Source organism: Lissotriton vulgaris, chromosome 2_1 (assembly GCF_964263255.1).
Source record: "Lissotriton vulgaris chromosome 2_1, aLisVul1.2, whole genome shotgun sequence".
NCBI lineage: Eukaryota > Metazoa > Chordata > Amphibia > Caudata > Salamandridae > Lissotriton > Lissotriton vulgaris.
The window spans coordinates 1857063248-1857075989 of record NC_141687.1 but is presented as its reverse complement, the minus strand read 5'-3'; the positions used below and the strand labels follow the sequence as shown (position 1 = coordinate 1857075989).

General features: G+C 41.7%; 1 protein-coding gene across 2 annotated transcripts in view; it reads right to left on the bottom strand.

Moving 5' to 3' along the window:
* The window catches only part of SLC51B (SLC51 subunit beta), a 56643-nt gene extending 45932 nt beyond the window's left edge, over positions 1 to 10711 (bottom strand). Inside the window, exons 1-2 of one of the 2 annotated variants that reach the window (XM_086958037.1) lie at positions 10418 to 10711; positions 4515 to 4659 (exon numbers count right to left, since the gene is read on the bottom strand). In XM_086958037.1, the coding sequence (XP_086814163.1) occupies positions 4515 to 4587 (73 nt within the window). In that variant the 5' untranslated portion in view covers positions 4588 to 4659; positions 10418 to 10711. The remainder of the gene's footprint in view (positions 1 to 4514; positions 4660 to 10417) is intronic. The other variant, XM_086958038.1, reaches the window with a different exon arrangement.
* Positions 10712 to 12742: the final 2031 nt, after the last annotated feature.

The following is a 12742-nucleotide window of genomic DNA, read 5'->3' as shown; positions in this document are numbered from 1 at the left end:
AGTACGATGGAGAGACGACGTAAGGTCTGCCCAATATCCGGCTGGGTAGGTGACGGCCAAAGGGGTAGTCCACAGCCCATCTCCTCTATAGCTGTCAAGTATCTCCACCGGGCATCGGCCAAAAAGTTAGGACTCCACAGTCAGAGGTAGGTTCACAGATTCGTAGCACTGTACCACAGGATCGTTAAGTTACAAGTTACAGGAGCATAGTAGGGTACAGTAAACCAAAGCAGAGTTGTGAGAATTCGTAAGAGGGAGGGGAGGAAGGAGCAAGAGCAGGGAGAAAAAGACAAAACTGTGCCCAATGTCCGGCTGGGTAGGTGACGGTCGGGGGGTAAACCAGGGCCAATCTCCTCAATAGCTATCTAGCAGCTCCACCGGGCATTAGCCATGTTGCTCAGGTCTCAGTGTTCAGAAAAAGCAGGTTAGAGAAGACACAGGGGCTACAGTTGCATAGTCAGGTAGCGGAGTAACATGTCCCCACTAGGAGCAGAGGTAAAAAGGAGCGGAGGGGGAGTAATCCAGAAAGGGAGCTTGGGCTGCCAAGAGAGCGACGGGAGCCAAGAGATGTGTCCAGGCCTCTGTGGAACCCTATGTAGGCCATGGTGTGCCTTAGACATTCAGGGAGCAACGTGAGAGATGACGTGGGGTAGCCGCAAACACGTAGCAGTTAACTGGTGTGCCTTCTGTGGAATAGCAGATAAGTGAGCGAATGAGGAAGGAACGGCAGCAAACCTCCTCAAGAGCGACAATGGATTTCTAACTGCCACAACTGCATTACTCAGTAAAATGGAAGCCATGGTTGGGGTCAGTTGCTGCTGACACCTTGGTAAGGACTGAGGCCAGGTTGTGTCTACAATAAAGCATATGTGGAAATACACTCTGTTGGTGTATTGTGAGTGCTTTCCTCCACAACAGTTAACTCTTAAAGTTAGATCCTAAACTAGCGGATCTAACAACAATGGATCCCGGCAATAAAGTGGAATGCTCATAGTTTGGTGACTCCTCTATCAAGGAAGTAAGTAAATACTTCACTACACTTGCTTCTTTGGACAAAGCCCAGCAATCTCTCAAAAAGGTTTTTGGACAACAGGTTTTTGCCAGGGATGGTAGAGGCAGGTGCCGCTTTACCGGCCACAACTTCAGAAATCAAAGTTTCAGAGGCTCCTACAACTACAACTACCAAGACCTCAATTCTACCCACAAAGAGGCAGAGGTTTCTGCGGTCACAGTCCAAGAAGTTGCAAAGGCGCAAACCCACCAGGTAAGTCTTCATTCAGGCCTTCATATTATAGGGGGTTGTTTAAAATGTTTCCTAAGCCACTGGTGATCACCTCAGATCCTTGGGTGGTGGACTCAGTTCAAGCTTATTCTATAGACCTTTATGAAATTATGTTAAAGACTAATTTTCCTTCTCCTCTAACGTTTTCAATCAAAATGTCTGCCATGGTCTAATCTTCTTTTTCTTCTACACAAACAAGCAATCCAAGAAACTCGTCCCCATCCTACTGGCGTCCTAAGCACACTTTTCTTGGATCAAAAGAAAAACAAAAAGATGAGACCTGTCATAAATCGATTTGTCGTTTAGCGACATTTCAAAATGGAAATTATTCAACATCTCAGAGACGCGCTACTACAAAATGATTGGATGGTGCGTTTTGGATTTGCAAGATGCATTTCTAACAATTCCCATTCATTACAGGTATAGGAAATATCTATAATTTCAGTGGCAAGGAAAACGTATCAGTTTTCCTCTCTCACTTTCGGTCTATCTTCCTCACCGTGGTGCTTTACAAAGCTCATTAATCCAGTAATTGCCATCTCAGGTCTCAAGGTATCAGATTAATAATCTATTTGGACGATATTCTTTTAATGTGTCAAAATATTCAGCCCCTTTGTTCTCAGATTCACATTACCTGTTCTCCCCTACTAGATCTAGGTGGCCTCATAAACAAAGAGAAATCGATTTTTAACCCCTGCCAAACAGATGGAATTTCTGATAAATTCAGTGAATGCAACTCTTCATTTACCCCAATCCAAATTCAAAGCGGTAAAGTCAGAAATTGCTCACACTCTACAGATATCTTCCATATCTCTCAGGTCCCGTGCAAGGATTTTCGGTCTTCTTTACTCATTGATTCATGCCACTTTCCCGGGTCCCCTTCATTATTGGGCTTTCGAGAGATTAAAAATGTGTCATCTTCACAACGGGCTCGCTTATTTCGGCATCATAGATCCAGATCACTAATCCTGGATGGAACTTCAATGGTGGATAGACCATTTAGATGTCAAACTATCTTTGCTTTGTCCCCGGATCTTGTATTAGAATCCAATGCAAGTCTGACAGGTTGGGGGGCGTGGTGTGGTCTGATCTCGACTGGGGGTACATGGTCTCTTTCGGAGTCAAGTCTCCATATAAATTGTTTAGAGATACTTGCAGGCCCTTTAGCAGCCCAGAGTTTTACCAAACAAAGTGTCAAATGCTCCATTCTTCTTCTGATGGATAATCTCACAGCTGCAAAATACATCAATCATCTCAGAGGTACAAAATCCAAACCCCTCATGGTTTTGGCACAAAGTTTCTTGGAATTCTGCATTCTTCACAAGTTATCGGTTCAAACAGAACACCTTTCGGGGAGTCTCAACACAGTAGGCAATTAGCATTCACAGTATCTAAATCATTTCAGCGACTGGAGACTCCATCCCTCTGTTTTCAACACACTCCGTTGCAAATGGGGGCCTTTCTGAATAGACCTTTTTCCGTCCAAATTCAATTGTCATCTTCCTCAGTTTTTCAGTTGGCGTCCAGACCTGTTAGCCTTAGCAACAGATAGCTGGTCTCAGGGAATAAATTAATAATTACCTCCTTTTCTCATGATCAGCAGAGTGCAGGCACAGGTAAGACGGCAGAAAGCGGTTTTGGTCATAGTAGTTTTTTTTGGCAATCACAAGTATGGTATCTCCCGCTCCTAAAACTCCCAGTCGTCTACCCCATGTTGTTACCTTCCTTTCCCAATCTCCTCTTAGTCCCAGAGGGACACTTTCACAGCCTACTCCTACAACAACACTATCACTCTCTCGACTTGAAAAGTAGCAGGTCTTGCCAACCTAATTCAGGCATTTCAAAGGAAGCTGCAGAATATATCAGGAAATCCTGTGCTCCACGCACTACCAAAGCTTATAACTCAGCCTGGCCCATTTTGTCAAGCTGGAGTCTATAAATCCCTTTTCAGCAGATGTCATCATCATAGTAAACTTTTTTGCCTCAAAAGCTAGTTGAGGAAAGACCTAATGTACAGTCAACATTTAGTGATAATTTTGGCGAATCATCCCCATATCAATGCTAAACCTGTGGGAGAACTTCCTCTTGTTTGTCATCTGTTAAAGTGAGTAAGATTTTGTAATCCACCACTTCCAAAGTACAGTCAGTGATATAAAAGTGGTTTTAAAAATGTTCATTTCTTGGCCAGAAAATATTTCCCTTTCTTTTAAAATGCTCTCTGCCAAGTTAACTATGTTGTTATGTTTCATTTCTATCAAACGTTTTTTCTGATGTTAGAGTGTTGTATATTTCCTCACATCATTTCAACCCCACAGGTGTTGTCTTCCAACATAAGAAAACGTACAAAAACTAATGTAACTGGTGTCTTATACATCTTACTTGCTATACACTCTTGATCACTCATTGTCACACATGTGTATCACTTGTACGAGAACACAAGCATGTTCCTCACCACACACCCACTGTGCTGTCACATTGTTTTTAATATACATTTGAATTCATTGATCATTTGATATATTTGTACATTGATTGTGATATCTATGTTCTTGGGACCACTGTTCTTTACACAACAACTTATAAAGGCCCTTAGTGTCTTCTCCTAATTATGAAAGGGATGAAAGTCATGAGTTCCGATCTTTTGAATAAGTAGCGGTCAGATGGCCATCAGTGAGAAATGCCATGCATGCTTTAGGTTTGCGATAATGGAGGTGCTCTTTAAATCTCATCTGCAAAGGAGTTTTTATACAAACTGAAAAGGCTCACCATCAGTGAATAAGCAAGCAGCTGAGGAGTTGCAATAATATAGTTATCAAACCGGAGTAGCAGCCTCCAGACTTGCAAGTAGTTTCTTATGTTCACCCATAATCTGTTCTTGATCTTTTATTCCATTTCTGCTCTTTCTACTGTTATTTGATGGTTCTACTTATGCTATATGGTGCTGATTACAAGTGACACAAGTACTCTGCACCTGTCTTTCAATGGTATGTTTGTGTAGTCAGTATAAATAAGCTAAACTAATTGTCCCGCGACTTCTACTAGGTTTCCAAGTTGTCTACAACTAATACATACAGGATACTTTTAACTATATCCTGATTTGGTTCTATCTGCATTGTTGTTATTTAACAGCTCAGCGGGCTCTGTTCCTATACAGCTGTGCTAAGTATAGTTTATCAACATTGTGGCTACACCTTACTACACAGGCCAACAGAGATTTTAATGTAAACCAACGTACGATCTTCTGTGCGGAAAAACCACAAAATGTTCTTCATCTGCTCCTCCATCTCAGGGTTGGTGCTGGACTCCATCCTGCAGGAATAACTTCTGCTTGAGCAGGTAATTCGGATCCAGGCTGGAAGTCTTCTCCAGTGCTTTCACTGCTGCAACAAACACATAGTATTATTTGAAATGCACAATTATATGCGCTATTTGGATGCTTTATTCAATATTAATTATATATCTTTGATTAGTGAAGTGAAATAACTTTTTCAAAGATGGAATGCATTTCCTCCTTAAATTGTTGTGTGGATATCACTAATCAAAATGGGGGTACTACTTCTCTTTCTTTTTGTCATGGTAATAACATGTCACATGCATTCTATTTCTATTTTTTCCAGTTTAATTTGTGTAGTTTAACTCCCCAGCAATATTAATTTTCGGAAGCTATCACATGAAGACGGGAGACTAGCCCTCCCCTTTTTGTCTGCACTATCTTGCCACCTTTGTGACACGAGAAAATTCTCAATTGATTCTATTTGATAATAGTATTCTTTTGAAAGATGTGACAAGCTTTAAAAATATCAGATCTACTGAATTCCATAAGGTTTCCTAGAACGCCAAAAACAGCTTGACGTGAGAGATATACTCCTAATAAATAATGGATGTTGCTTTTTTACACATTTGACATCCCATCTAGCCAAGCTGAAACGTTTTTTTCACTTTTGTAAAAGATCATAAATAAATATCCCTTCTTTAACCTTACTGTTTATTAAACGATGCAATAAAGTAGGTGTAATAAAAGTGGAATATTTCTACATTGGTGCTCCTAATAAAAATGTTGATAGTTTTCAGGTATTTGAAAGGAGTGATGCCGCCAGGTTTCACTTTGCCCTCATGCAGTTATGCCATACATTTAATTCTCCATTAGGAGATGACACTGTGCGAACAACTACAGAGATAAGAAAGTTATTTTCTCCACTGAGATATGATATCAAATTGGGGGTTTGGTATAAGATTTCATAATGAGTCAGTAGAGTAAGAAGCAAATTGGAGAATCAGACGGATGTTAAGTATCAAGTTGAAGAGTGGCGTGAAATTAGTAGACTCATGTATTCTACATTGAGCAGGCAATTGTCATCAAATTATGTTCTTCAACAGAAGCCAGCTTTATTTAACCAGCATAGACGAAATACCAAGAGGCAAAATATTGAACGGTAAGTATGTATAGATTTTCCATACCTAGCTCCAAATACATGTACCTTGATGACCTGTGTATCTTCAAAGTACATAGATATAGAGTCAGTAGTAAAACTATACTTCCCTATATGCACTTAACTTTCGATATTGTTTCCCTTGATATTTTGTCTACAATATTAGTGTGCCATGATATTCTTATATTCGATATTCAAGAGTGCAGCGTCTTTCTTCCCCATTGCATAGGTAATCAACTTGGCAATTGGAAACATGTTTTGAGATTGTGTAGAACTTAAAAATTCTGACAATCAATATCTGACTTTATTAGTAACAAAATAGGGTAAACACTTTATCCGTCCCTGAAGACAGTATATTTAAGACTTCTAGATCAAGAAATGTGTCTTATTTTATAAGATAGCATTTTAGTTTTCATCCTCATACTAATCTCCCAGTCAATTATAACTATTCACTGGAACTCCTCTAACAGTCCCACATTCATCGAACAGCAAATGCATATGAAAACGTTGAAGGATAGTCAGTGGCAATATTGAAATCAAGCTCACAGTAATAACATTGAAAAATGCCAATTTGTTGGGGGTGATTGGCATTGATGTGGAATGATACCTAAAGGGCAAAGTCTATTGTATGGGCTTGATCACCTTTGATTTATGTATTCATTTCAAAGGACAAGAATTTAAAGGTAATTGTTGTAATGAGCTGCTTTTTTAAAAATCCGATTATGTGAAATGTTTGATTTATTTTATAACTTATAAGATTTTGTAATGTTTTGTATTTTGTATAATTTCAGTACATACCTTTCAATAAACTCTAGTCTACTCCATGGGGCACCACCTGCAGAACGACACAGCATCCAGGATGCATGTGTGTATCATAAAAATAAATCAAGCTAATATTACAGCAAATAATCCCATTATTCCAGGCCCCGCGCATAACACAAGTTCCCTAAATTGTTAAGAAAATATTTCTCATAGCTAATTCTAACAAGGCACCCTATTTAAAAGATTTCAGTGGAGAGAAAGTGTTATTGGCTAGTTTAAATGGCCAGAATGTTTGGGATTGCTGTTTCAGTGATTTTAAAGAAACTTAACTTACCATTGGATTCACAAAGAACATCCTTGTGATTATACAGTGTCATTTTAAGGTTTTTTGAGGCTCTGGGCCCAGAGATATTTGGAGTCCCCTATTTAGAACACTTATGGGGCTCACTAATAATATTGTGGGAGTTTGATGTGGTAATAGCGAATGGTGCTGTATTTACCAGGTGTGGTGTTAGCACATCATCCAGAGTTGCGCACTCTGGAATGCCATGTTTTTACCGACATTCAGAGTTGCAAAGGACTGAATGAAGCCTACTTCCTCTGACCTCTTCAACCACAAATGTGTTTTCATTATCCATTGATAAAGTTGTTGCTCGCAGATGTCATTGTCATGAATAAACTGCACAGCCCTCGCTTACTCATAAGTAAGGCTCCCTGTTTTCCGTTTTTACTGATTTGTACAGATAAATACAGACAGAAAACATTCATTTTGTTGTCTGCATTTATTTTTAAATATGGATAAAAACGGTAATTAGGTTGCTTTTTGAGTAATTTAAATAATGTCTGTCATGACTGTCAGGCGAATAGATATGTGGATCGATATAGAAAGGATTTTTAGTAAAGAGGCTTTAACAGCAGTAGATATGCGCACGGTTGATACCGAAATTTGCATATCTTCATATAAGTGCACTGATTTATGTTCTGCGGATGTTCACTGCACTGAAACCTGGCAGACATGAGTGAATATTTATTGGTTAAATAAATGTGGAATATACAAATTTCAGCTTAATTTTTCCACAAAATGCAAAATAAATATGGATAAATACAGATAAAATTAGCAAAATATAAATATGGATAAATACAGACCGAAATGGCATAAAAATAAATACCATAAAACCGGGAGCCATACTGATATTACTTTTATTACAGTGCCCACCAGACCATGGCTTATTTCTAGTTAACATAGTAACCCGGCGGCACTCCTAAGTTCCAGACAAAAAAGAAAATGAAAATGACATTTCTTTTTTGATTTCAGTACATTTTTATTGAAAATTATATTTACATGGTGCCGTGACATATACATGGGGAGTAATTTGAGTAACAGACAGATTGAAAAAGAAAACGCCCTGGGGGTGTGGGGTCAAATCAAAAGTAGCATAAGTCCATCATCTTGGCATTTAATATTTCAATAAAATAATTGACGCACCATTTGAGATTATCAAATAGGACTAGCAGTAGGACCAATGAGACTCAGATAGACAGAGGAGGAGACACTACCCTGAGGCCTCCTAAACTCTGGGGCCCTGGGCAATTTTTGCTGCATAGGCTGTAACCCGGGCCTCAATAGAAAACAAGCATATGCAAAACCAATAGGTCTCTCGTTTGGGTTATATTGGCTTTGCCAATGGTTTTTAGCGATAATGTTGAGCATTCGCCAGCGTGGCTAAAGAAGAAGAAAAAAAAGCCTAGCATGCGGCTGCCCACATTATTTTGTAGATGTGTGCACACAGCAAGTACACACCGATAAAATGAAACAGGCATTTTCTTTTTCTTCACCGATCTGAGTTAGATTGGTAAAAAGAAAAAATGTGTGAAAGTATATTTTTAACATATATGTGGGCAGAAGCAACACGGACGGCACCGGTTCGGGTGAAGAAAAGCAGAGGGGGGAGTACACAAGTGAGAAAGCACCGTGGGGGAGAATGCATCACAAAGGGGATTGGAGAAGCACACAGGCAAGAGAGAGCAATACAGAACATGGTGGGGGAAAAAGCACACTAGTGAGACAGCTAGCAAACACATGCACTCTCGTGCTTAAGGCCAAAAAAAAAATGTGTTCCCTAAAAGTGAGTAATGGAATGGTACAAGTAAATTGGAAATGATCAAGCAGAGGTGCATACACAAATGCACAAGGCAAGCCATTAAATAAGAAACAGGTAAATGAGAGTGACGGTAAAGCCAACCAATGGTATTCAATGGGTAGGCTGCAAGCCCCTCAATAGCCCACAATATGTCTTTCACAAGGCAGGCTCGATCCAATAATCCTTGTAGAATTTTCCCTATGATACAGTGACATTGATTAGATGAGACTCTTCCATGTGGAAAAGAATGGTCATAACAGACTATAGAATACCTCCAGAGCACTTGTCCTGCAGTAATATGATGGTTTACGAAAAGGTTCTAAAGGCCACCGCTTGAGAAGAATGTATGTCAGTTGTAAAACTCAAGGCTGTGTTTTTTACAGCAGAAAAAGATATATGACGGTCCACAGAAAAGATGCTCTAGTCGGGGCTTCTGTTGAAAAGAAGAAAGATAAGATAGAAGGAGTCTGATCTCGTATAATTGCGGTGGTGGTTGCCAGTAGCTAGCCCTAGGAAACGGAATTCAACACCACACCAACTAAAGTCAAGAAATAACTACCTGTAGCTGGGAAAGCTTTCCAAAACTCAATGGTTCTAATCCACCTCCCACATCTCCCTAGAGACTCAGACATAAAAAAGCAGATGAAAAATGTATTTGCAATGTTTACTATACAATCTTCCAAATCAAGTACATAATTAATTGATTCTATAACAAGCTCCCTTCCCAGTATATTTTCAAACACGATACTTTTTTGGTAATGACTGCACTTTAATGACTGAGAAGGCAGGAGGGTTGCATCACTAAGGGAGGGTGCTGTCTTAGTATCTGCCAGCTGATTCCAAAATCTTGGCTCTACTACATCCTACAGCCACTGGCAAGGCCTCGCAAGGGGGAAAAGCCATGGCTGTTTGCCTGAGGCCCCCTTCTTGTCAGGGCCCTGCTGAAAGGGCTCCATTTCATGTTAGTGCTCAGAGTTCGACAACATGTTCTGACAAGCCTGTTCACTGGCACTGTGAACGAATGCCTCCACTGATTTCTGACTTTTCTTTCCTGACACCTCTAATCCCTACCATTATGTTCTCACGAGTCCACTGTATCATGGACCTGCTTTCCTAACTAAAATCCTCTTAGTCCAATTATCTCTTGCCTTTCAGACTCCAATGAATCTTGACGCTTCTCGCCTGCCTCCACTGTTTGTCAATTCCTCTTACCCCTTGTTCTACTAACTTCACTCCCTTAAGGCCACTCTCTGGCTTATCATCTGATGCTGTTTTCTTGGCTCCATTGAGTTCATACTCCAGTGATAACTTACCCATCTTTTCTGAGCTACTTACCCCTGACTCCTCTAGTTTCTTGCATAAATGACTGCTGGTTTATATAGTGCAAACTCGAACCTGGGGTATTGGAGCGCATTACATGACCACCAGATACATTACACAAGGTCACTTTTTTGTTTTGTTTATATAGATGTTTCTGTTTTAGTTTTTTTGGCATGGGGAGATTAAGTGATTTATTTGTCCAGAATCTCAGGACGTTGCGCAGACGCTAAGATTCAACCCTGTTCCACAATCGGCATATCTGTGCATGATGCCACATTCTCTCACACTCCCCTGGCCCCATTCTCCTGGCTCTACTGCCTCTTGACTCCAATGATTCCTAACTTCTCTCTTCTGCTTCCATTATTGACTCGCTTTACAAACACTATTGACTTCTGAATCGGCCACTCTTTCTGACCCCTAAAGAAGATCTAGTGACTTTACCGCGCCTGCCCTCATACTACACGAGAATTTGTAATTGAACTCACCCCAGGTACCCAGCAGAATGGACGCGTCCGGGAGATGCAGGGGGTGGTGGGAGCGAGCCGCCGCCTCGTGACCAGAGCCCTCTGGTGCCTCTCTCGCGAGTCCTCCCGGGTCGCTGTCTGTTCATGTAAAGGCCGGACGTAGTTTTGGCCTCGGGAAGTCCTCGCCCTCCGAGGTCACTGGCCCAGAGCGCCCATCGATCCCCGCTGCAGCGCCATCCATGGGCCTCGGCTCCGCTCTGTTGGCGTCGAGGTGACTGAACCTTCCGCAGAGGAGCAGAGAGACTTTGACCTCTTGCAAGAAGCAGTGACATACTTGTGGTTGACTTGGTGCCAGATCTCACGAGGAAGAGGGTTTCCGGATAATTCATGCTTGTAATTAAGGTGATAAAACTCAGTGAGCCGAGACTTCAGAGGACGTGGGAGTGCCGCGGGTTGGTGCCCAGCCTCGTAGCCTTGAAGGCCCTGGCGCCACTCCAGGGCACACGCATAGACTGCTTATGGAGGCGGGAAAATCACGGTATTCTCATGGGAAAGTTGTGATTTTCAACGTCCTCCGCTCCAATGTAAGTTTAACAGGCAGGGGTGGACTATAGGGAGATCCTGCCCCGGAAGTTAATATTGAGCCAGGTCCAGGGGCAGGGTCGTAGCAAATCTTACTTCTTTTTCTTGAACGTTACTGTGCTAGGGCCCGGGGTAAGGCGAAAACACCGAGGCACATGCTGCGAGGCCTGCAGGGGACGAGGGACAGCTCCCCAGCTTTACGGCTGGGCATGGCGCACTTAAGGAGCAATCAGCAGCCCACTGACAAGGCAGGGAGCAGCAGGTACATGTCAAAGGCTCAACATCTAGGGCCTTATTTATGAAGGCCTTGCGCCGCCGGTGCGTCACTTTTTCCCATTTTAAAAGTGGCGCACCGGCGGCGCAAGGCCTTCATAAATAAGGCCCCTAGAATCTAACACCTTGATTCAAAACCCAGGCCGCCGTCCATCAGCACAAGAGCAGACACCACCTCACAAGTTGTAGAAAGATAAACTAAGATTTATAAGCGGTATTTGTCACTCTCAACTCAAGTTCAACAAAGTGCACATCTTTACAAGCCATGTAACAATGTACGGTGCATGTGTCCGTAGTTAGGATAATACCCATTTATTTAGCACTTGCTAATAATTGTTTACAACTACCCAAGTAAAATCTATTTAACTCTCTTAGAATAACTACAGATTGTAAATGATAAAAATAAAATACGCTGAGTTATAAGACCAGATTCATCCTCGTGACTTTCAAATAACACAAGGATCGCTGTAACAAAAGCATTAACCAGCTGAGCTGGCTGTCAAAACAGAAAGATTTGACCTACATGTCATACTGTGAAATAAACATATTAACCATCTGTGCTTTTTTAAGATGCTTCTACTTGTCTCCAGATAATTCACCCATTTCTCCAGCAAGTGCATAAACCACTAGAGTTAACTTGTCTTTGCTATAGCCTAAAACTCACATCCTAAATATAGATCTCTGCAACAGGCGCCTCACCCCCAGCATTTTAAGTCAGCAGGTCCTGCTGATGTTAAGAGCACACAAATGAAAAAACATTGGCAAACCCAATAGGTCTGCCTTACATTTGGAGTCCTCAGTAAATTATTTTAAAAAGTGTGCTGCAATGTAAAAACAAAACAGGAACAGTTGATTTCTGCATACAGTGCATCTCAGAGATAATTAATTTAATGTATGAAGATTCAGAGTACTTTTAGAATGTTAAAATAGTCCCTCCTGCATTTCAGTGTAAAGCATTCCATAGGAAATCAATCAGGGGTTTGTATAGTACGCTACTCAACCGTGAAGGTCTCAAGGTGCTATGGCGGGGCTCCGGATCAGTGGACGAGCCAGGTCTTGCGGTCCTTTCTGAATGCATGCAGTGTTGGGGAGCGTCTGATGTTCACAGGGAGCTCGTTCCAGGTCTTGGCTGTGATGTAGGAGAAGGCTCTCCCGCCCGATTTGCTACTGCGGATGCGGGGGACCTCCGCGAGGGCGAGGTCGGCGGAGCCGAGGTTCCTCTTGGGTACGTGCAAAGATACTCTCTTGTTGAGTTATTTGGGTCCGATGTTGTAGAGGGATTTGTAGGCTTGTGTGAGGAGCTTGAAGGTGACCCTCTTCTCGAAGGGGAGCCAGTGGAGGCCTCGTAGGTGTTGGTGACGCGGGGTACTGAGAACGAGTCTGACTGCGGCGTTCTGGATGGTTTGGAGTTTGTGTAGAAGAGTCTTGTTGATTTCCGTAATCCAATCTGCTGGTTATGAGTGCATGGGTGATAGTCCTTCTGCAGGTGGG